Source organism: Pantherophis guttatus, chromosome 3 (genome assembly GCF_059756535.1).
Source record: "Pantherophis guttatus breed Tessera chromosome 3, ASM5975653v1, whole genome shotgun sequence".
In the NCBI taxonomy this organism is placed as follows: domain Eukaryota; kingdom Metazoa; phylum Chordata; class Lepidosauria; order Squamata; family Colubridae; genus Pantherophis; species Pantherophis guttatus.
Genome location: NC_142065.1, coordinates 53,372,119 through 53,399,862, shown reverse-complemented (window position 1 = coordinate 53,399,862; position 27,744 = coordinate 53,372,119). Strand labels below are relative to the sequence as shown.

Genomic DNA, 27,744 nt, shown 5'->3' with positions numbered 1-27,744 from the left:
TTAGCTGACAAAAGAAAGGAGCTCACTCAGCACACTCTTTTTTTAGAACTGCTTGGAGGGGGTGTTCAAATATCCATTGAGTTTGGTGGGGTAAGAGTGGGGCACTGAGTCACAGTCTGGGATCTGGTGCCCAGAGGACACTTCCAGATGATTATTTAATTATTGTGCAATAAATATGCAGTTGCTAATCTGGTGGGGGAGTAGGGAAGGGAAGAGATGAGGAAGAGACGGGCACATTTTTTGAAACAGGATTCTTACCCCACCCACCTCCCAGAAATATTGTTTTTTGGGCATAGTAGCAGGTGGGCCATCTGTTTGAACTTGTATTTAGAGATTTTTTTTTCCCACCTAGTATTTCTATTTCTGTGTTCTATTGGCCAGTTTTGTGATGTTCTCAAAGTCACTTCCACATTATGATTACAGATTATTTTATATGTATTTTGTTTATTTTCTCAAAAACACTTGTCTAAAATTTTTACTTAGAATTTCTCCCTACTGTCCAGTCTAGATATCTTGCACTGTTAAATTTCTGTTCTGTTTGCCACCACAAGTTCTTTTGCTTAGTTTTAGGTTATACTTTGTTCTCCTTCAACCCTGAAATACATGGATGGTGAACAGGCTGCCTCCTTGAAACTACTCCAAGCTTTTCCTCACAAGACTGTGCTTAAATTTTGGAGGGAAATACAGTATTTTAGCTCCCCATTAGCTCCCCTTCTCAGGTGAGCTAATTTTTCTCCTTAGTAGTTGAACAGAACACTTCTATAACCTTTCAATAGGTAACTGATCTGAATGACTCTTCAGATAAGGTTGATGCTATCAACCTGGAATTTATGCATTTAGTAAATTTATATGGCTGCTCAACTCACATACAGGACTCAGGGTGGTTTATGGCATTAAAAGTCCACAATCTAATTTTTTGTTTAATCCTGATTTGTTTGCCTGTTTGTTTACATATTTTCTGCAGTGTTGAGCCTGAAAACCCCCGAGTGTATGTGAATCAGTCAGTCAGAGAACTGTATGGCTAGAGACACAACCTGAAGCAAGATTTGGCTTTGTCAGTCTTGAGGGCTAGAAATATAAAGTGAAGATAGTTTTTAATGCAGTTTGGTTTCCATCTATGTACAGGAAATTTGGCTCCATTTCTTGGTTATTAATTAGGTGTTTTTGCACAGTCATAGCCCACGAAAGTGCAGAAATACAATGCAGGGATTTAAAGGCTGATTCAGACAACCACTAACTGTTAACTAATTGGCTGAAATTTTGGCATGCACTAAACCAGTTGGATGCATGTACAGTATATATGAGTGGGAGGGCATGCTTCATGGGATTATGTACATAATTCTGATATTCATATCCATATTCTGTTTGCTTAAGAATACTGTAAGTGAAGATAATAATTCTTACTATACTATTTATGGTTGCATATGAAAGCTGGCATTAGAACTTTAATAGCCTTCCCCCTATTTTTTAAAAAGTATTTCAAAGGGGTATCAGTTTAAGTAGAAAAGTAGTGTGAAAGGAGGTATTTATTTCTTTTCCTCCCCATCATTTCTCTACTCCAGATCAGCCTTCCTAAATAGTCCCCTATGAAGGCTGGCCCCTATAAATATAATGTGGAAATCCTTGGAGGAGATCCACTTCAGAAAACTGGGGACAGAGAAAAGTTTAAGCATTGCTTCCCACTATTTTGTTTTCACTATCTGTATCTCAACTAGCTTTAAAAATAAATAAATAATCAGAGTGCATTGGAATTGGGCAGCTAAATAAATTCAAATAAACAGAATAAAATCATCACAATCTTTCAGACCTCTAATAGATGCATTGATATGTATGATTAACCCATTTGTAAATTTGTGTAGTACTTTGAGGGACTAAAATTGCTGTGCAAATGCAGCCATGAAGACTTTCACTAATTTGATTATGCTGTGTTACTCCAGCTGTTGTATTTGCAGTATTGGTAATGTTTTGATATCTATCTATGGAACATATCTTTTTTAATTTATCATCTCAATGAGCACTGAATCCTAGCTATTTATGAAAGTTTGAGAATATAGTTAAGGCTAATGGATGGATTATAACTCTCTATGCTCAGAAGTTAAATAAAAACTGAGCTCTCTGCCCAGGGAAGCTAGTAATTCTATGTAGAAAGCCTTTATCTTATTCTGATTGGCTACCTGTAGCAAATTTCCTTTTCACTAACAAATGGGCAGCGTGATTTGAAGTAATCGAGAAATACTTTATTTGTTTCTTGCAGAACACCTTTTGACCATCACGTAGGTAAACTGGGAGGAGGTTGCTCTTTGTTTACAGCCTTGTAGAAACAGGGTTAAAAATGAAAGTTGAATCTATCTCAGAATTCCAACAAGATTTGTTAAAATTGACTCAAGTACTTATCATACAGCACATATTCCCCACCTCTTCCGTAATCATGAGAGATGATTATACAATTAGACCAAAGCCAATCAGCAGGGAATAGATTGCACGAAATACAGGAGGAGAACTAAAAATAGACTGAAGGTAAGGAATATTTGAGTAAGAGTGGGGCAATGAGGCAGGGCAAAAGTGGGGCAGGAGAGCAAGGAAGGATGGTGGTGGAAATGTACTTAACATAAGCTTCATAGCATCTCTGCTTAATTTTGTAATCAAATCGAATAACTTCCCTAAGGACTTTGTGAAATCCTAGTTGTTTAATGTTTTAAATCAGGCAGATTTTGCTGTTTTGTATATAGTGTCTGTATATATGTTTTAACATGAACATTATCAGGGAGAAATAATCCAAGTATGGCTACAACTTTTGTAAATAAATGGCAAACAATATAGGCACACAGAAATAAAAGAAGTAGATTGGGTTTAGTACAGTTCCTAGGGTTGTATTTATTTGAAGTCTTTGTTTGATTACATATTTAGAAGATTAGAGTGGGCTGGTTGACTTTTTTTGGCCAGGATGGATGCTCTGACCATCTTCTGTTATTAGGTTATTTTCATTGATCTACCAAAATTGCATCTATATCTTAATGTAGAGACAGGTTTTGTTTCTCTACCTGTGGCTTCAGGTTGCAATTCCTTGAAGGTGGAAAAACACAGCTTTCTCAACCAGAAAGTAAAATTCATCATCCAATAGCAGCCTTTGAGGGTCTATTGCAATTTGTGGTTTTGATTAGCAAGCCCAGCTAATTATTAAAATTTTCAATTAATTAATTTAGCAACGTTTAGCTTTTTTTCTTTCTTTCCTGCCACACGAGGCAAAGTGTGTATCTTTTATATCTATTACCAAGCAACAGTTTTAGAGAAGGGGAGTGGCAAGTGGTAGATAGAAACCATTCTTCTTCCTCCGGTATGGTGAAGTAGCCTAGCTCTGCCTTGCACTGTTTTGAAAAAGGCTATTTTAAAACTGCAGTTTGAATGGGAAGATTTATATTGTTATGTTTGGGCATGTATGGGTTCTACTTTTGTTTTTATTTTAAATTATTGAAAGCTTGTAGCTGTATGGCACAAGTATATCTTAGAGCTAAAAAGCACACATGCACCCATTTCTTAGCTTCATAATCAAATTGAAAAATATGCCTTCATCTCGTTTAATATCTTTACCCCTAAAAAGCTAAAATTGGCTCTAGATTCAGTCTTTTCTAAAATGCTTCTTAGTTTTGTTACACTTCAAAATGTGCTGTATGTGCCTTGAAGGCACAGAATGACATGGCTTGTTCATCCCATCCCAGAAAATGTACTGAGATTGTTCCTCTCCTGTTGACCTTGCAATTTATGTTGCCTCTTAATATCTGACCCACATTTTGTCCATCATTCAAGTTTGCCTTTCATCCACTCTATTTGGTAGAATGTCTCTTTTGCTTTTAAAAAAGCCCTGGTTTAGTTTTTGGCATCCCCAGAAAGGCCAAAAATCTGGAGAGTCGTTGCTAGCACATTAAAATCTCTCTTCAACTTGGGCTTCCTCCAAAACTGTAGATCTCCATGTCCAGAATTCCCAGATATCATATTTATTACTGAGAAATTTACAGTTACAACTTTTAGAGGGTGCCCAAACTGGGATAGAGAAGTTTGCATTATTAATAATATTGTCCAATTGGGATAAAGGTCTGATATAAGGGATTTTCTTACATATCTAGTTCTTGCAATATGGAATTTTCTGAAAAACCAAAAATACCCTTTTTACTAAGTAGGGCTGTGGGTCTGGGTTTCATATTTGAAAACTGGAAAGACAGACATGGGATATCCTATAGTTTTGAAGGAGACATTGATACTTAAACTTGTATATTTTCTCATTGGGAAGAGGTTCCAAAGCTACAATGGCTTTTGCCATGGGCTTGCTAATTTGTAAGATAGATATCAGGTGAAAGGGCAAACTGGAGTTTTACAGCCTACAGCAGATAGGACAAAACTGAACTACTAGTAGATGGATTGTGGGCTGGCAATTTGGAAACAACCGAGACATTTTTACTTGTGACAAGTTATCAGATCCAGGAAGCCAGCACTCTTGAAAGTACCATTCATTGAGCCGTTCTTTTATTTACTGACCATAAAAGCAGGAGCATTATGAGTTTGTACTTTAATTTCCTGGCTGGAGAGTTAACTCTTACTCATATAAAAGTTATTAGCGTCTGATCCAAAACAGAAAGCCTGATATATGTTATAATTGTGGGAATTATATTGTTCTGAGGGAAGTGTACAGCACTATGACTGTGTGGTTACCTATTTCAATTTATGAATGGGATTGTTTGTTATGAGAGGCAGAGGAACAGGCTCCCACCCACACAGCCTCCTATGCCAGTTTGGAGTGGAGTGAGCAATAATCTGTACAGGTCTAAGCAACATCACCTTAGGTCATACAGCTCAGTAACAGCTGTGAACCTTGTCTGTCCACCTCCTGTTATTCCCCCCCTCCCCCCCAGGAGACTGGCAGTCCTGTGATAAGCTCCAGACAGAAACTCAGAGTGACTTTCAGATTGACTCACCCAGTAGGGGTGGGGAAGTGCTGTGCAAACAAGTGTAGTTGCAAAGAGGAAGACTTGGAGTCACCCTGGCTGCTGGGAAAGCAATAAAAAGTGATCCCTACCATATAATGCCCCAGTTTTGAATGGCCCATCTGGGCATCTGTGATGAGGTCTCATGGTCACTTCTTCCAATGCTGGAGTTTGTTTGCTTAGCACTTCCTGCCAACCTTATGGCGTAGCTTCTATAGATTTACTTTTTGCTGGGGGGAGGGGGGAAGCAGCAGTGAAACGATTGGGCACATGGTGTCATCAAAAATTAGAGATAACATGTAAGGGAGATAGAATTCTTTCTCCCCTCTCTCTCTCTCCCTCCCCCTCCCCCCCCTCTCTCTTTCTCTCTTTGTCTATCTCTCTCTTCCCCTCTCATTGTCTTTCCCCCCCAATTTTCTCCAGACTGGAAATGTGTTTTCTGATTTGGTTTAGTTACTAACAATGAATGGAACCTAATGGCCTGGAGACTTGGGTTATATATCAGCGTGTCCTGATTTGATTCTCACTCTGTTCTGAACTAACTTAGAGGCACTTCTCCTTCCTACACTTTTTGGATAATAATACTGAATTATTGTATGTACAGTATCACTATGAAATGCTAAATTATTACCGTTAATTCTAGTTAAGGTTCTATGCAGCCTTAGTGACAAGATAATTTAAATTTGTATTCCATGTGAATTGGAATATTTAAATTTACATCTGAAATTGTCCCTTTTCATATCCTTCATTAGATACTGCACGTTTAACAGGTTTACAGAAAGCAACTTCTGTTAAGACTGTAGCCCTCCAGTTGTTTTTAAATATAAACTGCTAGCAGCCTCATTCATTGTAATAAGTTCTAATGGCCTGTTGGAGTTGGAGTTCAGTAATAATTAGAAGTCCAAAAGCCTTTTTATTTTGTTTTGTTGTGAGGTTATGTGCTAGATCAGGCACTGAGACACAATTCACAAGGCAACATACAACATTCATGCAAAAAGAATCCATATAGTTCATGTTTGATGAAACCATGTTTCATGAAAACCAAGAAAGTCCAATTGCCTTTTGGAGATGCACCTATGAGACATCCACAACCTGGATGATTGAGAATCTCCATAGACATTGTCACAGTCAAATGTTTTCTCCTGACTGAATAGAAAATTTGGAAGGTGGGAATAGAATAGAATAACAGTTGGAGGGGTCCTTGGAGGTCTTCTAGTCCAACTCCCTGCTCAGGCAGGAAACCCTATACCATGTCAGACAAATTGTTGTCCAGTCTCTTCTTAAAAATCTCCAGTGTTGGAGCATTTATAATTTCTGGAGGCAAGTCGTTCCACTGATTAATTGTTCTAACTGTCAGGAAGCAGGAATGAAATGTGAGACTTGGGCAGTAGTATGCTGAAGCTGACTCATATTGGCTTATGAGAGTCAACTGTTGATTTTTTGGGAAACTTTGTGAGCCAATTGAAGGCAGAGTTTAGCCCTGACGCCTAGTGTGCAATGAGCTGTTGGCGTCTAGTGGTACAGTATGGCAGCGGCAATGGAGCCAGATGTTAAATATTTATCTATTGGTCTTGGCTATGTCGGTCTGGTCCACATTGGAGCCCTAAGTAGAACCTTTGCAAGATATAGGCAGTGGTGGGATTCAGCTGGTTCGCACCACTTCGGGAGAATTGGTTGTTAACTTTCTGAGCAGTTTGGCAAACTGGTTGTTGGAAGAAACCATTAGGGCAGAGAACCGATTGTTAAATTACTTGAATCCCCCACTGGATATAGGCCTTTAGATAACCAAGTTCTGACAGCAGGTTCTGCAGTCAGTGGAAGGCCCCCATCCAGCCCTTTCTTTTAGCATTGTTCTTGCTTACTTTGTGTTTGTATCAAGCATACCTCAGTCGTGCCTTTTTTCTATTAGCAGAAGACGTTACAGCATTTTCCAGGCGTGATCATACTGTCTCTCTCCACATCCTGAGTTTGACCATGAAGAGTAAGAATAAAGATGAGACCAGCGATACAGACAGTGGCATCATAATCCAGTCCGGTAAGTGACTAATGGGGAAGTTTCTTCTGGGAAAAATGCAGACATCTCTTGGATGCTTTCTTGTGTCAACAAGTTAAAGCAACAATATATACTCCGCTGGGGTCTTTCTTCGGTGGTTTAGGCTTGACTGTATTGCTGTTGCTAACAGTCATTTGCTGCAATTGACACAAAATACAGCTGTACACAGAATCCCACACCTTGTTAGTCATGGCTGGCTCAACAGTCAGAGTTTATCAGTGTGGCTTTATCTCAGATGGGTTATGATCTTGTGCAAGATTTAGTCTTTACAAGGGCAGTCTTGCAAAATAGGAATTGATCTTGGACAGGAACTAGAGCCAGGAGCTGGTGACAACAACAGTTGTATCAGATTTGAGGAATGATAGGGCAGGGTGGAGTCTTCTCTTTGGCCTGATGCTTGCCACTCATCTTTCAGTATAACATATTACCCATTGCAAAGCTTTTTAGTTGCCCTGAAATACAGGCTGTTATATTGAAGAATTAATCCTTTCTTTTTCTGAGTAAGCAGACTCTTGAGAAGCTATTTCATTAGAAACCTAAGCATGAAATATGTGGCATTCTTTTTGCATGACTGTTGTCTGATGCCTTGTATGTCTTTAGTTATTTCTAAACTTTAAAAATTGTTGAATTGCTAAAAAGCGCTGTGCCACATACTTTTGTAGCAAAATAATAATAATAATAATCTAGCCACAAATCAGCTAAGGTAATGCATATACAGTTAAATGCTTCCTTGTATAGGAAAGTGGTACATGTCCAGTGCTGTGTGCTGATTCATAATTTATTTTAATCACAGTTTATTGAATAAATTACAGGAGCTGAGTGTACATATTTCACTAAGTCAAAACAAAGCAGGCTATTTTACAACCTGGCAAGATTCATAAGCCCAGCCTTTGATGTGACTCTGGTTTAGAGCCTTTCTTCATACAGGCAAGAATACGTGTAAGTGTCAGATTCAGGTTAATATCATCTTCTGACTGCAGAACTGTGTTACTTGGATCCCTGACAATAAGAATTTAGAGAGAGAGAGAGAGTCAGGCCCACTGATTCTTCTTTTTCTCAGGATGGTTGGTTACTCTCGCAAATTACCATAGCATCCTTAATATCCCAAGGAAATGCTAAGAAAGAGCTGATGTGGATTATTCCAATGATGATGTAGTCTAATTGCCAACAAGACATGTTCTGTTGTGGTCTGGTCAGGGTGCAAACCTGGATTATCCTTTTAGCCTCTTGGATAAAAGCAGCATTAAGAAGTACAAGCATAATGAAAAAGTATTTTCTTTACTCTGGAAACTCTTGGGACTACAAAAAGCTCAGTTGTGGCACCCCTAGCTGGATTTCTTAGTTTGGAAAGAAAGAAAAGCTAGTTCCATGGGCACTTGGAAAATTGATTTTGAAGTAAATAAATTAGGGAATTCATCATCCAGCCTCTGCTTCCTCAGCAAATTCCTTTGGGTCCCAGGAGTTTATCACCCTATACAGTTCGCACATCTGAAGACTGCTCTTTCTTCAGTGCCACCAAATTTAGAGCCTGCTGACAGAATCTTGCCCTGCCCTACATTATGAATCATGTATATGGAACTGATTGTCAGTGCCCTGTTGGATTCAAACCTGTATGGGCTGATATCATATGCTTGAAAGGAGTCATAAAGCTGACCAAGCACCTCTGATCCCATAGGAAGAAATCTTGTGTAGAATCCTCTTAAGAGTGTTATTAGCAAAGAAAAATAAAGGTATTTATTGATCTGCCCATGGACTGGGAAAGAAATGCCAGGCATTGATTTGGGCTTTAAAAAATCAATGCCTGGCATTTCTTTCCCAGTCCATGGGCAGATCAATAAATACCTTTATTTTTCTTTGCTAATAACACTCTTAGGGACATTGGCCTTAGGCCTTGTCTTTATCTTTTCTGTAACAAATTAGACCTGCCTATTGTCTATGAAGTGGAGCTACTCAGTCCTTGCTGTTGGACACATTCCATGCCTCATCCAATGAGCTTCAGAAGAGCTCTTTTGAAGTTAAACACAGTTTTGTGATAACAGTATTATTGGTCTTTGAAGATTCCTTTACAATCCTTGCCTGTGCTCAAAGAAGCTGCCAAAGACCATCTCTGTCTGACTGATCAAATATTAACAAAATCTACCCCACCAAGTTTTCTTTTCTCTATTGGCTGACAAATCAATCTGTACTTTTTTTAAAAAAATTATTCTTTCAGGTCCTGATAGCCCCATGGCTGCAATGAAGGATTTGACACAAGCCATGAGGAAGCAGCAAAAGGCCCTTGAGGAACGCCTGGAAGCCTGTTTACAGGAACTACGAAGATTGTGTTTGCGCGAAGCAGTAAGGAGCCGAGAGAATTGTAGAATTGTTAACCTTATTAGGGATTTGTAAAGCTGCATTCCTACAGGGAAAAATGCATGTCTGGAAGGATTGGGATTCCACTGTCCAAGGAAATGAGAAGGGCTTTCTATAGAGATCAAGTGATACCTAGGCTAAGTGTGAGGATAGTGAAAGTGTAAAATGGATCTCACGAACACTTGGTCTGTGATAGAAAAAGCTCATGCATCATTTAAGAAATAGCTTGGTAAAGCAAGTCAGGTCTTTTAATTAAAACTACAATTAAGAGACTCCCTTCAAGTTCCTTAATAAACCTGATGAAGTTTTTTTCCTCTTTGCCATAGAGTGCAGTATTTAGTTGATATGTGAATGTAGGGCAATTTCTACCAAATAAAATCAGACCCATCAAGCCATTGTTCTCTTCTATAACAATGTATAAGCACAACTACAAAAAAGTTACTAGGTTAATATTAAACTTGTCTCCAATTGGTTCCCTATTGGGAGTCTCCTCCTGAATATTCTATTGTCTCTAGAATCAAGTTGTTCCCTTGGATCAGTTCATCGACTGTCTTCCTGTTTCTCTTTGACTGATCACCAACTTATAAAAAGCCTCTTAAAAATAATCAGTTTAGAAATTAGCTTGCAATGAATTCAATCCTGGATATTTTCCTTAGCATCAATTTTTGGTCATTCTCTCTGCCTGAAATTAACTGAAGGCTATTTAGAAAATAAGAAAAAAGCCAAAAGCTAACTGCACACTATGCCTATTAAAATTAATGTGAACTTATTTGTCTCCTTTTATTGATTGTGTGTGTGTGTGTGTGTGTGTTGTGCATTTGTAGTGAAGCTCATTTTCAGGCCCGGGACTAAATGCAAATTTAAAAAAGTTAAATAAAATATACTGTAGTGCTGTGCTAAATAAATAGATTAGATATTGCCTGTGCCCCTTTGGCAATCAGCTCCAGCAGCAATCTTGGTTAAATTGCTACTTCAGGCAGCAGAGCAAATAGCATCCCATTTCCAGGTCAAGGTATGCAATGCCTAAGGCCTATTCAATCATTATGGCAGCAGAAGCAGAAAAAAATCACATAAATATCTCCCCTCCTATCTGGCAGGAGAAATATATTAATAAATCAATTAATAACAAATATGCTGCTCTTTCATGATACTCAGTTCAGCTGCTTTACATTGCCTAACATTAATATCTCCTTGACTGACACTGCTTCTACATTTCTTTTTTTGGCAGGAATTGACAGGAATGCTGTCTTCAGAGTATCCCCTGAAGCCAGGAGAGAAACCCCCGAAGGTCCGCCGTCGAATTGGTGCTGCTTTCAAATTGGACCAAAAGGCTATTCTTTCAGGAGCAGTAAGACATCTTGCTCACAATTGGGGGGGGGGGGTTGGAGAATGTGGATGAGCACAGACATTTGAGTTATCCAGGAGGTTCTACTTCCCCCCACCTCCAAGGAGGGAAGCAAAAACAATTAAATTGCAGTTCAGTCATGGACACAGTTTGATTAGGAAAGGGGTTCTGGGAATCCCTGTTTGATATTCTGACCTCCAAAGCAGGATTACCAGATCAGCATCTAATTTTGCTTGCTCCAGTAGTTAATAGCAGTAGTCATGGGAACTTCTGCTGCTAAGGCTTTTTGGAACAGGGTTGGAAGAAGAGCAGCTTTGCAATGCTGGTGATCTTGGCTGAGTACAAATCTGGCATCTCATTATCTTAACCTGCTCAGTAAGGACTCCTTGTTCTCTCTTAATCTTTATAAGGCCATCTCAGCAAAGATTGGGCCAGTGTTCTGAAATGTAAACATTTATATAGGTTCAGCCATAAAGCCACAGAACATTCTTCGAGAAGCACTGAGGCTGAGAAAAGATATTTCTTCCGCCTAGTTAGCTGGTTTATACACCTTGATCATTTTGTACCTGTTGTTTTTTTCATAGAGTTAGATGCTTCAGGCAATGGTGGGATTCAAATAATTTAAAAACCAGTTCTCTTTCCTAATGACCAGCTGGGTATGCATGGCTAGGTGGTCATGTGACCATGTGGGCATGGCCAACTCAACATCACTCATGTCGATGGGCGATTCGCCTTAGCTGTTACAATGTCATAAGGGTTAACCAGAGAGGCAGTTTCTGTAAGCAGGGCAATAAAAATTAGGCTAGAAACAACACCAGAAAGGGCTTTAATTATGAAACTATCCAGCCTTGCTACACAAAATGCTGCTGGGTATCTTTCATTTGGAATCTGAAGTTATTCCTGTCTTTTTTACTTCCCTGCTCCTTTTACTGGAGCAGGAAACTTGGAAATGCTATATATTGACTGGCAGTGTTGGGATCCTTCTACCCTGAAGCCAGTGGTGGGATTCAGCCAGTTCGCACCTATTCGGGAGAACCGGTTGTTAACTTTCTAAGCAGTTCGGAGAACTGGTTGTTAAAAGAAATCTTATTTTGGTTTTTTTCCACTTTACAGGGCTAATCCTGTAAGGAAAGCAGGAAGGAAACATTCTAGTAGCGTACAAACCCCAGGAAGTTGACCTTTATAGAAGCATGGTTTGTTTTATACATAAAGCTCAGTCTCCCTTTGAAATCTGGTTCAGCTAATCCAGAAAACCGTTTTCTCTCTAGATCTTTACAAGTTGGAGATTCCCAGTTAAAGAAAAAGCGTCTGAAAGTGATTTTCAGTAGGAAGTGAAGGTAGATAAATCATCCCAAAGGGACATGGAAGCCTCGGGTTTCCTTCCAATCAGAGATGTGAGATGCAGCGTCTCTTTTGCAAATAGTCTCTCTCCTGCCTGTGTCCTGTTCTCAGTTTTACTAATTTCATAGTAAGGGCGGCATGTGGTGTGCTGTTTGTTCTCTCATTTGCCTCAATGGGAGGCAAAGAGTTTGGTGCTAAATAAACATGCTCTTTTGGAAGCCCATTGCTTCTCTTTGTCTCACGCACACAGGCTTATAGGCATGCTTATGTACATTCACACGCTATTCTAATCTTGGGAAGGTTTTGTTTTTCCCCTTAACCTCCAAGCTCACTGAAATATTGCTTACGACTTTGTGTTTCCTCCTCAACTATTAGGAACCTGTTGTACTGGAAACAGAAGATATCTGCTTAGTCTGTAGATAGTTTTTTCTCATCCGGTTTGCTAGGTTCAGCAGGCAGCTGGGAATTTTGCCTTAGACATCAGTCCAGTAGAATATACAAAAGAGCACACCCTTTTAACTGCAGATTACTTAAATCCAAAATAATCACCACCTAAATCTTTAAATTGGATTAGCATCCCTACACTGCTTATAAGCATGCCTTGAAAGAACTGAAAAACATTCTTTGTGATTGCTGTTTAATTATTCTAGCTGCAAATGTGACAGAAGAATTATATTTAGTGAGGGAAGTACTGGTGCCTTGTGCAATATTATCTTGGCCCATCTTTTCCCATAACTCTAGAAACATAATATACACCTTTGCTTGTATTTTATGATAAGCATGACCTTGCCCTGCTTGTTTCTCCTTGTTTATTGAATGTTCAATATACATTAAAAAAGAACTATTAGGAAAATGGATTTGAGACATAGTATATTTTGCACACTAAGTCTCAGCATAATTATATGAATCATGAAAAACTTTCAAGGGCAATAAGTCCTGAGCCCATAGTTGGACCATGAAGGGAGATGTTATTTCCAGAAGAATTAACTTATCTGCAGCCTAAATCCAATTAATTACCTTTCTTTATGCCCTCCTATGCCTGAAGGAACTTCATTTTGTTGTCTCCATCAATCTGTAGCTTTTCTCATACTAGAATGCTCACTATATATGTACGTATACACATGTATGTGTATGCTCTTATGTGCACACAGTCATACGGTATGTGCAAGGGAACTCTGGAATCTCTTCTACAACTCAGGATAGGGAAGATGCTGTTTTTCAACAGACCATATTTGCCTAGCAGATCCAACAGGGATATAAGTGGCAGTTCTTTTATTAGTTTGTAAGCCATTTGGATTGTTATTACTTATGTTCCACAGATTTGTATGACACGTTGTCTGGAACATCAGTCATTCACTGAGCAAATCAAACAAACAATCCTTTTGTGCCAGATACTTTTTTTTTTTGGTGGAACAATACACTATGCTCAGGGATGAAATCCAGCAGGTTCTGACAGGTTCTGGAGAAGCGGTAGCAGAAATTTTGAATAGTTTGGAGAACTGGCAACTACCACCTCTGGCTGGTCCCAGAGTGGGGTGGGAATGGGGATTTTGCAGTATCCTTCTCCTGTCACGCCCACCAAGCCACACCACGCCCACCAAGCCACGCCCTCAGAACTGGTAGTAAAAAAATTTGAATTTCACACTGACTATGCTTTAAAACAGTGTTTCTCAACACTGGCAATTTTCGGATGTGTGGACTTCAACTCCCAGAATTTCAAAGGTAGTACGCTGAACATGCTCATTTGAAAGTTGTTAAAAACATTGATCCCTCCTTTTCTTCTTTTTATCTGTTTTTCCCATCCCAGACAAAAGCATCCAGCCAGAAATAATCATTGAAACAAACAAACAAACCAAAAAAAATGCTATTTCTCTTATGCAGCAAAGATTTCCTTGCATGACCAGTGTCAACCCTAATTCACACGGATTGCACTAGCCTTACAAAACATGGCTGGCATTTGCTTCTTTGGAAACCCCCAGATCAGGTTACAATGACTAAGTGTATTGCTAGAAAGCATTTGAAACATAACTAGGTAAAAAAGATGTATCATATTTAATTACCAAGATGTCCACAAAAGGAGTCTTCGGAGCAGAGAATGGGGTGATGATGTCAGACCTCTGCTGACTTCTTCAAGGAGTGACTCTAAGTTCTGACGCTTTAGATCCCCCTTCCATTCTCTTTAAAAGGCCAGTCACACCACCCCTTGCTAAGGACCGCTCAGGAAACGCAGGTTTTTGGAATATACTTTCCCTCTTTTTTTCTCCAGGATCCGCTGAGCACATTAGAGAGAGATCTGGCTCTGCAGCTGCAGATTGCTGAAGCTGCTCGGTGTCTTTCCAAAGAAGAAAATCTTGCCAAGCAGGTTCGAAAACGGCGGAAAAGTGCTGTTTTGAAAGAGGAAAAGAAACTGAAGGAGTTGGAGCAAGCGCTCAGTGACTATCGTCTGGCATCCAAACAGCCGTCCCAGCTAAAGACCATTGCTCCAGCTTTATTAGAAGGTAAGTGGAATCAATCTGGAGCAGGGGTGAAATGCTCTTGGTTCGGACCAGATCACCTGATCCGGTAGCGATGGCAGCGGGTGGTTTGGAGAACCGGTAGCAAAAATCCCTGCAGCCCCCCCCCCCCCCCCCCAATGCCCAGCTGAGCCGCACAATCATCAGAGGCTTTTTTTTTTTTTTACTTTTAAAAGCATTTTTTCTATAACCTCTTCAGACGAAAAAATGCTTTTAAAAGTAAAAAAAAAAGCCTCTGATGATCACAGGACTCAGCTGGGATCGTCAGAGGCTTTTCAAAGTATTAGAAAAAATGCTTTGAAAAGTTAAAAAAAAAAAAAAAGTTGGCCACGCCCACCCAGTCACATTACGCCACCCACCCATCAAGCCATGTGCACAGAACCGGTAGTAACAAATTTTACATTTCACCCCTGATTTGGAGCATGGTTATCTAATTCAGTACAGTCTCTGAAATTCATTTTTGTAACTCCTGCTGCCTCCTCCAGCCACACCACTGAATTTTTATTTCCTGCTATCTTGAAGCATGAAGTATGTAAAAGCCAAGCATAAACTTAGCACAGTCCTCAAGGAAGTAAAACAACAACAGTAACCCCACCATCAAATCCAGCCCTGGCCATGATGTGTTAGAGCTGTGCTCATTTTGCATCATTTTTCCTATGGATCATTAGGGGCAGCGTACAGGTGGGCCACCCTTCTGTAATTTATACAAATGCTGCACTGAATGACTTTAAAATACCTCTTAGATGGCTTGGAAAGCAAAGCTTCTAAGTACATATTTTGAGGAGGAAGCCTGATACCAAAAAGAAGAAAAAAAAGGCCTGAAAACTTAAAGAGGTGATGGTAATAATAATAAATTCTATCAAGGGCAGGCTAATTGGTTTATTCTATATAGCCACTACAGAGAATAAAATTAAAACCCCTTTTGACTGAAGACCTAAAAACCAGGAGGGTAGAGGCAGACACAACAAATCTCACAAAACCTTAAGGACTAATAGTTTTTGTTAAAATAGATTTGTTTCTCTTTAGGCTGCCACAAGGCTCTTTGTTATTATGAGGAAGTGGGTTTTGAAATTAGAAAGGTTGTCAGGAAATGAGACAGAGGTTAGGATTAAGTACATGTCCCTGTAAATCATAAGAAACAGGTTAAATGAACTTTTGACAGGCACGGCTTGGGTGGAATTCATCCCAGTTCAAAGCAGGAAGCTGACCTTTTATGGCTTCTTCCTGCTGTGATAAGCTACCAAGGGAAATTTTCTGTAAGTGGTTGCCAAAGAGAACTCAAGGAAAAAAAAAAAAAAGCAGGGAGAGGCAGCTGGAGGAGGAAACATGTAGAAGCTTGCTGTGAATGATTGACGCAAAGCTCCGTGGCATCAGATTTAACCCTTAAAAAGTCAGTCACCTAACTTAGCTTCCCAAGGAATACTCCCTAGGAATTCTGAAAACTCTAGTGGAAACATACTGCAAGGCCCTGTCTGGTAGAAGGTTCATTTAGATTCTTCTTTGGTCTCTGTCACTTGCTTGACAGTGAGAACAATTAATCAGTGGAACAGTCCATCACTGGAGGTTTTCAAGAAGAGATTGAACAAGCCATTTGTCTGAAATGATATAGGATATAGGGGGTTGGATGAGAAGACCTCCAATGTCCCTTCCAACTCTGTTATTCTGTTATTTTTGCAAACAAAAATGCAATCTTGTGAAATGAGAAGTAAGCTGTACTGAACTCAGACTTACTTGCATAAAGAATAAATGTATTTTGGACTTCAGTATTAGACTCAATCTTTGCTCATTCTTCCTAGTAGTTGGCTTTAGTATTATACTAGTTCAGATACTCTACTATGAAAATAGCTGTATTGAAACTATATTTGCATTCATTGGGGTAACTGGATGGCTTCTTATATACCACTTCATTGCTTTTTGCCCAAGAATTCCATATGGTAAATATTTGCAGATGAGAATTTAGTGTTTTCTTTTATATCTTGTACTATTTGTTTGTGGTATCTGGAATAAAAAAAGGCAGCTTATTTTAAACTAGACCATTGAGTACTGTCTATGCAACTGCTTCTCAGGTTTCTAACAGGGGTCTTTCCCAGCCGTATCTAGAGTTGATCGGGTATGAACCTATACACAAAGAGACTCTTTGTTGAATGGAAGGACAATAGTTTGCATAGATTGTGCAGGAGGTCTTATTGACTGAATGAGATCATCTCTCCTCCCCCATCTCAGAGTCCACCTTGGTTGGACCATAAAAGGAAACTAGTGGTTATTAATATCTACCTGTTGTTTCAGAGTGAACCCTATGTAAGCTCTTTGAAATGAATCAGCTTAAGGGCATTTCTCTCTGAATTGCCCTCATGTCTCATCCGCACTACATCTAAAGAGTAAAAGAATTTTGAGCTATTAATTCACAATTTGATATTTTGACTGTAGGGAAAAAATGCTGCCTGAAATGCAAATGCAAATCCTTTAGATTAGTATTAATTCGCTTTATCATGGACTGTTTCTTTGAGAAGGGTAGGTTTGTGTACATGAATGCTTTGCCTTGAATGATGTGGTTTGGGTTATTGGAGTTAGCCCAGTACTAATAAGATAAAAGCTTTTGTTGTCCCTTCTGTGGTTCTTCGTGGGATTTATGACTGCATATTTCTAGTGAGTGTCAGAAATTCTAATAGCTGCTTGGAAATCTATAGCTCAAAGGAGGCCTGATTTTTGATGTTTTCTCTGATGACATAAGTAACTCAAAAAGCATTGCTGAAATTGATAGAATCTTTAGGAAGAACAACCCCCCCTCCCCCCGAACTTCTCAACTTTTCACTTTTAATTACGCAGTGAGGGTGTTTATGCTCAGTGATCACAGAATGCTGGCCGGGCCGGGGACATGGCAAATAAGTGGAAAGAATGAATGAAATCCAATATCTAGAATCCTGAAAAGCAAATGGCTTTGCAGATCCCATTTACAGTGCCTTTCCCCATTTCTTCTTAAGGGTTCAGTGCCCCTGATGAACCTTCCTTGTTGGATGTGACTGTGAGAGGAGAAGGTAAGTTAATTAAGTATGACTCTATTGGCTTTACTTGGGATGTTCTCCTGTTGCGTGCAGACCTGAAAATAGTCTTAGGCGGTGATGGTGAACCTATGGCACGCGTGCCATAGATGACACGCAGAGCCATATCGGTGGGCGCACGAGTGTTGCCCTAGCTCAGCTCCGGCATGCATGTGCGTGCCGGCCAGCTGATTTTTGGGCCTTCTGGGCCCACCGGAAGTCAGCAAATGGGCCATTTCTGGCCTCCGGAGGGGATAGGGGATATCCGGGGGGCATAGGGAAGGCTGTTTTTGCCCTCCCCAGGCTCCAAGAAAGCCTCTGGAGCCTGGGAAGGGCGAAAAACGGGCCTACCGTGCCATCGCATGCCAAAAGTGGGGGGAGCGCAGGGGTTTCGCGTGCACATGCAGGGGGGGTGGGGCACACTGAATTATGGGTGTGGGCATGCATGGGTGCGACACCCCCGCACTCCCCCCGCTTTTGGCACACGACAGCAAAAAGGTTAGCCATCACTGTCTTAGAACATTCTGTTTTTTTTATGATAGAATAGCCTTGAAAATGCAGTTTCTCTCTATTGATTTTCTGTACTTTGGTATCTTTAAACACATTTTGTTACATCATTTTTGCATGGTAATGTAATAACATTCATACCTATGCTTCATTACTGTATTTTACATAAATATACTTTTTTGCCCAGTCAAATAGTTGTTCAGAGGGAAGGCTGTTGTTGTAGCTCATCATACACATACAAACACATACACACACACACACACGCACGCACAGCAATCTTTTTCACTCTGGGGATGGTGAAGTTGCCGTTTTTTAAATAATATTTTTTTCATGCTGGAGTTATGATTCCCAGGGGTTTTAAGAATAGTTTTGCCTGGCAGAGGCTTAGTAAGTAAACATTCAGACAGCTATTTTAGTCATTTTTAAAATATTTATTTAAATATTCTGCTGCTGTTGTTTTTATTTAATGACATCATATTCAGCTAAAGAGATTAGCTATTTAATCACAACTCTCAGAATCATATCCAGACCATGTGACTAAAAATTTGCCTGCAACAGTTTACTAAGCTTGAAGGCAAGGAAGGATGTTTATTATGGATTAGTGAAATGGTCCAAGTGTGCTAAATTTAATGTCCCCCTTTGTTTTGATTAAGGGCTGGTAAGAGAGTGCAGATGTATAAGGTAGTTTAGTGGATGTTTAAAGGACATTCAAGTTTGTAGTGACAAGATATCATCCTTTCTTTTTAAAGAAGCCCCTGTGGTGAATCCTCACCTTCCAACAAAAATTACACCTTGGACACAAATCCAGTCTCACCACAGTCCTTCATCGCAGCTTTCCCCTCTTGGCTTTCTAGAAGATTCAACTCATTATCCAGCTGCTGAAGTGGAGTCTTCTCCCATCCAGAATAGCCCTTGGAAAGAAACTAGTTTGGACAAGCCCTATGAGAAGCCCAAGAAGTCGATGGGGTCCAACAGCACGCTGAGGTTAAACTTCTTCACTAGATGTTTCTACTGTGCTTTTCTCTTTGTTAAGTTGTCTCCATTTGACTTCAAAGAGCTGAGGTGAATTCGTGCAAATCATAATTTATAGAAAAGCAATACAATTACTTGCAAAGTGTACTTGCAACTGTTGAAGACAGGCAGGTTGAATTAAACTTTCTGGTTCAAATCTCAATTTATTCATTGATTCTTAACATTAACCTTCTTTCCCCACTATATTAAAATTGCACTAATCTACCTTGTTGCATCCTTTATAAGAAAAAGATAAGAAAAGTGTCATCAGAATATTTTGTATCCTGGGTGTATCATTCATAATATTTTACCATGACTAATAATCACTGATAACAGTGATAGACATCAAATGTTTAATGATGACTATTTTTTGCAAGTATCACTTACTTGTGATACTTGCAAACAGATGAAATTATGAATTAGCATAGTAAATTGGTAGTTAGATTATTTTGATTTGCAATAGGAAATGGATTTATGGAAAGTTGTGGTTCATTTTAACAGTCTGATTTTAGTATAGTGATTTAAAAAAAAGAACCAATTCATATTTTGTGGAGATGCCATATTAAGAGCATTTCCTGAAACTCTTTTTCCCTGCTCCTGCAGTTCAGGTAGATGGAAAATCGGAGACATCATCTACAGGATTTACTGGTTGTATCCTGTCTTTTTAGTGTCCATCTTTAATTACAAGACAAATTCATTACAAAAATCCATTACAAGACAAAATATTAGGGAAGTTAATGGCCGGATAATGGCAATTTAAAATTATAATTTTGAATAAGACAATTAAAAGATGCCAGCATGATTTGGCATATTGCAGGGAAGAGATTGTTCCACAAGATAGGTGCCACCATGGATACTGCCCTCTTCAATGTCAATTTCAGACAGCAAATTCCTGTCTTCCCTCAAAATTGTAGATGCCTGAAAAGGTAATGCATTTGAAACCTTATTTTGGGTAATCTGGTCCCAACGAACTTGGAGCTATCTATACTCATACTAGCACCTTGAATCTAGCTGGATGGTGGACTAGCAGCACTGGTGTAATATGTATGGAAATCCAGTGAGTATTCTGTTCTGGCCTGGTACTGATGGAAGCACCTCGTCTCTGCCCAAAGGCAACCCCATGTATATAAGTAGTCTTTGATTTATGACGATATTTGGGATCAAAATGCTCTTTGAAGAGCATTGACCCAGACTATCAGAGTTAGCTAAACCTGAACAGTTGTTTTATTGACATCCTTGAGTCTTCAGTCTTTTCTTTTGCTTCTATTCTGTTTCAGAAATAATGGGAAAGAACTACAGTACCTTTATGGGCTGTAACCAGTGGCCCTTAGTTTGCTTGTAGAAAAATAATGATAACTGGAAAGTAGACAGAAAAACCATTTCTTACTTTTTATCTCATTGTGTTCTGTTATAGCACAGCAAGCATAATGTCCCCACCGGCACCCAGCCCTTCCATTCACAGGGCAGTTGAGACACATCTGTGTCACTTAGATCCTCCTAGGAAGCTGGAAGTAAGAAGACAGGCTGGTTCCAGTGCTCCTCCAACCCCAGAATTCCCGGGAAGGAGAGGACAGTCTCAGCTGATAAGGTACTATATTACAAAGCTTTAGCTACAGTATATTGAAGTATTCCTATGGTTTAACATGCTTCAAACATGGAGTTTAAACTTGCTTGTGATAAACACATCCATCATCTGACAAAAATTAAAATATAAAATATAAAAATAATAATTACAAATAAATAAACTCAAAGGGAAGACTCAATCGACCACTAGGTCTTTTTCTGCTGTCAGATTTCTATGATTACCTTGCCTAATCCAACAGTGGATTTTGACAACAAGCAGACACTTTAAAAGTATATTGTAGCAAGAATAAATTAAGTTCTTGCAGACCTTTATGTATGTCCCAAAATACAGAGCCTTGAGAATCGTAGCTTTCATTTTAAAAAAAGTTTCTAGTCTTTAATGCATCTGAAGGTAGCTTTGCATGAGAAAATAGTGTTTAGCGAATACCGTCAGCTAGAAGGAGGAGGCCAACAGAATAAATATTATAAGCAAAATAAATAATAAAATGAACAAATAGATGGACATTGGAGGGGATTTAAAATTGCAAAATTTTGATTGGAATGGAGAGAACTATACATGGCATATTGTCCTGAAATGAGAGATGTGAAAGAAAGGTGAAACTTTGAATATAAATATGTTTCTACTTGACCCTATTCATAGTTCCATATTTATTTATTTATTTATTTATTTATTTATTTATTTATTTATTTATTTATTTATTTATTTATTTATTTATTTATTGTCATATTGTCATATTTATATGCTGCCCTTCTCCCGAGGGACTCGGGGTGGCTCACATCATAAAACAACCCAACAATAAATAGAATTAAAATGTTAAAATCCGATTTAAAAACCCCAAATGCCCCAAATTAAAATGCACGGCAGATCAGGGAATTTGCTGAAAGAGCCATGTCTTTAGGTCAGCACGGAAGGTGCGGAGGTCAGGGGTCGTCCGGAGCCCAGTGTATATAAAATAAAAAAGTAAGTTATCCACTAAAAAAGTCAGAAATATACCCTTAAACATTTCCTTAAAACAGGTGTATCCAGTCATGGCAACTTTAAAACCTGTGGACTTCAAGTCCCACAACTTCTGGCGGGGGAATTCTGGGAGATGCAGTCCATGAGTCTTAAAGTTGCCACGTTTGGGCACCCATGGTTTAAATGGACATTTATGGCTTAGGCATGAGATGAGATAGGAAAGGCCAGTCATAAGTAGAATGAATAGCAGACAGAATTAAATGTATGGAAGTTCTGAACTCCATGTGTCATGAATGTTTGTATTAAGCTACTCAAGGTTTTGAGAAGATAGTGTCATGTTCCCACTTTTTCCCAGAATCAAACAATTGCTCCTGACATTTGCAGCCTTAACTAGTTTATTCTGGCCCCACAGGGTATGTTCCACTCGGGAAAGTTTGGAATCCCGTGGAAGAAGTGCACTACCCAGGCGACGCCCCACCTACTATACCGTGACTGTCCCTGAGTTCTGTTTCTCTGCATCAAACACCAACCCTGCTCCGAAAGCCAATTTTCACTCTGCTTCAGAAGATAGCAGTTCAGATGTCTCCAGCATCTCTTACACAACATCTGCCGGCAGCAGCAGCCCAGACATTTCCTTTATGAAGCCGGCATCTATAGTGTCCAAGGAGGAGCCAACGCAGCTGTTCCATAGCCAGGTCTGCAAGGGACAAGAAGCAGAATACCACCGTCTGTGTCCTCAGAACCTGCGTTCAGGGCCAGGCTTTTTTCCTGCCACAGAACATGTGCCCAGTAGCCACCTGACTGCTGGGAGAGAGCTCTGCCGTGGTCGGCCATCTTTTCTCTCTGGCAACTCAGCTCACTTTGCCTACAAGGAAGAAACGGTGCCAGTTAAATTCCACAGGTCAGTTGTATCCCACAGCAGGGTAGTTCGTACGCCATCCCTGAAGGACTTTGTTCCAGTGGGTCCACGGGTTCTCTCCAAGGCGGCAGTGACAGAAGAGTTAAAATCCTGGCACGAACGAACCCGGCTGCGCAACGCGCGTCCACATTCGCTGGATAGGCAAGGAACTTTCCGTGTGCGCAGTATGCCAGGCAGAGAATTGCATTCTCCGTGTTCCTTGGGGCATACAATTCAGGTAAGAATAAAGAGCAGCTCTCTAGGGAGAGGGGAACCAGCATCTTCTTAATTCTCTCTGCTTTGCCCCAACCTGGCAGCTTTCCTACAGCAAGGACGGTAAACAAAGTAATGGGTTAAGTTAGCCAGTGTTGTTGAACTTTTAAAAATCCACAGAGCCAAGTTAGTGTGGGTTCTCCATTCCTGGCTTATACCATCTGGATACACAAGAAAAAACAACTAAACTTAAGTAAATGGAAAAAATGGTGGAGGAGTGCTTTCTACTGAATTTGATGAGTGCCAACAAAAATGGAGAACAACCCATGATGCTACCTACCACCAATGCATATTCCTTTTGGATATAAATATGCAAGCCAGGAAATTATCAAGGAAAAAAAATTGCTTTTTATTCCTTTTGGAAATCTTCTCCAACTGCCTCCCCAAATTTGGAATACATGAGAAAAAGAGCTTACGAAAATGTCCAATTATTTTTGTTTTAAATGATATGTGAAATTTATAAAATAATCAAAATCAAGAGTCAAAAGAAGTAAATCACTATAATCACCACCAACAGTGAGGATATTACTTTAGGTTCATTTTTGTTTGTGTAAACCATACTTTTTAACTACATAACAAAGCATACTTTTATAAGCAAGCTAATTTATTTATGTAGAATAGGCTTTATGATATGACAGCTTCATATTTGTAAAATCTGTTAGAATCTGCATATATTTCTATCTACTCTCTTCCCTTTTCTGTTTTTCTCTCCATTCACGATATTCAGGTTATTTTAGCATTAATTTTATATGTGCTACCTGACACTATAATCACTATGTAGCAATTTTTTTAAAAAAATTATAGATTAAGAAATCAAATAAAAAAAAGAAGGTAAATAAAAAAGAAGAGCAAAGAGCAAAGTCTGCCAACAACTCAAAAACATACACAAGCACACCACAAAGGGCTTCATCCACCTTAGCCCAGGGCCTGAGAAAACAGCCAGTTCTTTAATATTAGAGCTGTGCCTTCTAATATTGTGCTTCAGAGTTGTTGATGTTCTGTGAGTTTGGTTGTTTTCTTGCAGATGTGTCATTAGCAGACAAGATAAACATCATCAACACAGATGATGTTATTTAGTTGACTAATGAAATGTTTGCAAGACAACAACCAAGCTCACAGAACGTATATGCAAGGACCACGCAGTTCAACCCTGAGCTACAAATATCAGTATTGTGCTTGTGATACCACCTTTCCTAAAACAATATTTTAAAATGTCCTTTTCCAAGTAAGAGATATATACAGATATACAGGAGGAGGAGTTGATGTTCAGGACACTTACGGGTCATCAATGTCAATGGGGTTACTTAAGCCTATGACAAAGACTGAAATGATCAGATGATAATCACTAAATTTTGCCCACTGTACTTTTACTGAACTCATCCCTGATTTGATAAATCATATCTATTGTTCAGTTTAAGTTTATCTGAAACTGGTGGGAAATGGTTAAATTGCACATAGGCTCCTTTGTTTTGAGCAGCCTTTCTGAACCTAGTGTCCTCTGGAGACTTGGTCTTCCACTCCCACAATTCCATGCTAATTCATCTGAAGGGCATCTGATGAAAAAGCTGCTTTTGAGGGTTATGGCAAAAGCCTTGCCAGATAAGCTTAATTTGGTTGATCTCAAATGGCCACACAAAATCAGACCTGGTTATTAGTCAGGTTCCAGATCACCAAGCAATGCAGGGCTGTAAACTAGAATGAAAAGTTGAAAAAGTTGTCCTGAAAGAAGGCAGGGGCAAATTTTGTGTGATTGACAAAAATGATCCCAATTTCTGACCATTGCCATGTAGTCACCAGTTGTCAAGTTGGACTTGAGGGAGTATCTCTTATCTTTGCCATGGCAGAGGATTCTGGGAATGCTTTCACTACCTACTTTCAGAAAAGTAGTCATTGAAAGGAATCTGTGCGGTATGGATCATTTTTTGTTTGTTCTATATTTTTTTCCCCCTTCAGATGTGTGAATGTTTCATAAGGAGTAAAACTTTCATCTCCTTGGACATCTCCCTTGCCTGCAGCGCAGGCCCACACCATGCAAGTGTGAGCTTGCCCTTGGTTTCCTCCTCTCATAATCCCTAATGCTTACCTTCCACTCCTTTGAAACAGAGCTGCAAAATTGTTATCCTAGGAAGTGGTTGCATGAGCTAGAAAGGCAGGTTCTTGAACAGCTCATTGCATTTTTTTCTAATCTGTTTTAAGTAGAACGCTGAAGCCATGCAGTAATGTCATGGGAGAGTAACCCTTCACAATGCTCTACCACCAGTCCTGAAAGTCCACTATTAAAATCATGTACTTAACTGGATGGGTTGGTTTGTGAGCTTTGGAGTTAAGAATTCTAGGCACAAACTTAGAATCCAACTGCATGAAATCTGCTTCATGTTTATCAGCCTGAGAAATACTGCTTACACAGTGTGAGCATCACATTAAATGGGCTTATATTACATATGCTAGTCTTTAAAATTCTCCCAGTGCTTCTTGAATTTGCCACAACAGGCTAATGTAGCTGACATTCGCCTGATATTCGGGCCATTGACTGTGAATGAATAGAAACCTGATGGGTTTCACTTCAGTTGTGAAGTATTTTAGATAATAACAGATTAGCAGAGACATTTCCAATTCTTGATGTTTCCTGAGCTCTCATATCCATAGTTGTTTGACTGCACAGCACTGCAAGTAGAATGGGAAATTCTAAAACATAAATTAGTGATCTGTAAGACCCATGCAGCCAGCTAGAGTAGCTACTCTATTGCCATGTTCCTGAATTTTCTCCTAAGAGGTGCTACTGATTTTAGCAGTGGAGTACATAGGAATGGTCCATCTGTTATGCCATCTTCTCTAAATTAGTCTTGATGTTAACATGCAGGCTGTTGGGCACACAGTTTAAGGCAGAAGGTAATGTAATTATCTCCATTTGTCACATACTTTCCCCCTCTTTTAATAAATTAATTTCTTAATAGAAACAGATGGTTAGCTTCCTTAGATAGTGAATTATAACGTCTATCCCACTGAATTCTATAGCTTCATGTTATGGTGATTTTATTATGGTTTTATCTTAATATTTTATCTCCTATATTGTAGTGTGTGTGTTTGTGTGCGTGTGTACACACACACACACACACACACACAGAGATGCTTTATTTAAACTAAATTTGTATATCGGTGATTGCATGTTCTCTGCAGATAAAGTAAAGGTAAAGGTTCCCCTTGCACATATGTGCTAGTCGTTCCTGACTCTCTGCAGATGCCTTACGCTAAATAAAAATAAAATAGATGAATTGTAGTGGTAATAGAGTAAATAGGTAATGGGAAGCCCTGCTAAAAATAACAGTTTTATTAAAGGTTTTCTTTTGAACTTTCAGGTACCTCGTATCCATATCCTCAAACGCTCTCCTGAAGGAGCCCCTGTGCAGGTCTACGTCCCGGAAAATGGAGAAATCATTACTCAGGTTTAGACCCTGGAAGCATGAGCAGGATGATTACCTCTTAGGCCCTTGTCTGGGAGGGGAAGAAGAGGCCTTAATTCAAGTCTTGACACGTTCTTGCACCTTGTGCTCCTTCTATTTGGAAGAGAAACTTTGGGACTTGTTCTGCAAGTTACGTGAGACCGTGTTCCTATGATGAATTGAAACAGTGTACTGATGACAACAGAATTTATGTTTCTTGTATTATGTGAAATATAAATCAAAGTAATTAGGGTTTGTCTGCCTATTTATTCCCTTAGGTCTGTGCTGGAAACAACTTTAGAGTGTCTATAGATTATGGAAATGAAATTAGTGTAGGATTTTTGTAGTCAGAGCTATTTCTGACTACAACTTACTTTCTGGTGGAAATAGAATGTATGTGTACCTGCCCAGGTTCCTTCCCAATTACTGGATTTGCTTTCTTTGTTCCGAAAGAAAGCTACCCAATGCAGCCAATGGTACTTCATGCTCTGTTCTGTTATTCTGCCTTTCTTTAGACTAATGTAATTCACAAATCTGTGGACCTGTGTATGAATCCTTATTTTCAGTTTTAATGGAATTTTGTATTAAAAAGAGGTCCATTTTGATGGATGAACTAAAACTTATCGCTCAACTTTTGTATGCAATCCTCATTAAATTATGGAACCGGGGTTGCCTATATAGAACAAATTGCATGTCACATAGCTGATAATCATCTAGCACTGAGCCAGACAACCAGCTTTAATTTTATTGCAGAAGAGATTAATGACTGGTTTATCGGCTGTAGGAAAACAAGTCGCTATTTACTGACCTCTTTTGCAAGAAACAAGATGGTTTACATAAAGACATACGCAGAGCCAGCCAGAAACTAGTCTCATAGGTTCATACGGTAATTCAACAATAAACTCAGCAATCTTAGAGTTGAGCAACGAATGTGTGGAGTAGCTAACCTGTGGCGATCTGTGCCTAATTGGAAACACTTGTTGGGCTGTTTTGTTCCAAAGATGGACTAAAACATGGTTCCTCTGGGTAGATGTTGGTCAGGGAGGGGAGAAGCAGGAAAAAGCCAAGTTTGAAGGCATGTGCAAACTTGTGACAGTGACAATGTAAGAGGACAGAGAAGGCACTGGAAAGATCAGAATCAGGTGGGCCAGTGCCACATTGGAACTTCGTGATGGTAGCTGAGCGAAGGCAAGAGAAGAAGAGGGCAAAGTATCCCACTGTATAAAAATTACTCCACAATCCCTCTGAATGCTGTTTTAGCAGAAACTTTAGCCAATGGAAATGTGGGTTTTGTTCCTACCAAGCCGCAACCAATCCAAAACACTTGGATTGAACATTTTCCCTCCTGCAGTATTTTCTGTATAACCTTACAGCAAAGTTTAGCCTAAAAGGTAGAAATAATATTCAATCCTTCTCAAGGGTATATACTACAGTTCTAAGTTTTGGTAAATTATT

The 27,744-nt window shown here is 39.3% G+C and overlaps 1 protein-coding gene across 14 annotated transcripts in view; it reads left to right on the top strand.

Annotated features, from left to right (window-relative positions):
• INAVA (innate immunity activator) overlaps nt 1-26,908 on the top strand; it is a 42,867-nt gene extending 15,959 nt beyond the window's left edge. For 2 of the 14 annotated variants that reach the window (XM_087889572.1, XM_087889573.1), the window contains 10 exons: nt 6,886-7,011; nt 7,842-7,968; nt 9,242-9,366; nt 10,610-10,729; nt 14,334-14,565; nt 17,562-17,615; nt 18,875-19,109; nt 20,551-20,724; nt 22,091-22,814; nt 26,206-26,908. In XM_087889572.1, the coding sequence (XP_087745698.1) occupies nt 9,256-9,366; nt 10,610-10,729; nt 14,334-14,565; nt 17,562-17,615; nt 18,875-19,109; nt 20,551-20,724; nt 22,091-22,814; nt 26,206-26,298 (1,743 nt within the window). In that variant the 5' untranslated portion in view covers nt 6,886-7,011; nt 7,842-7,968; nt 9,242-9,255 and the 3' untranslated portion in view covers nt 26,299-26,908. The remainder of the gene's footprint in view (nt 1-6,885; nt 7,012-7,841; nt 7,969-9,241; nt 9,367-10,609; nt 10,730-14,333; nt 14,566-17,561; nt 17,616-18,874; nt 19,110-20,550; nt 20,725-22,090; nt 22,815-26,205) is intronic. The other 12 variants (XM_087889574.1, XM_087889575.1, XM_087889579.1 and 9 more) reach the window with 6 other exon arrangements.
• The last annotated feature ends 836 nt before the right edge of the window (nt 26,909-27,744 follow it).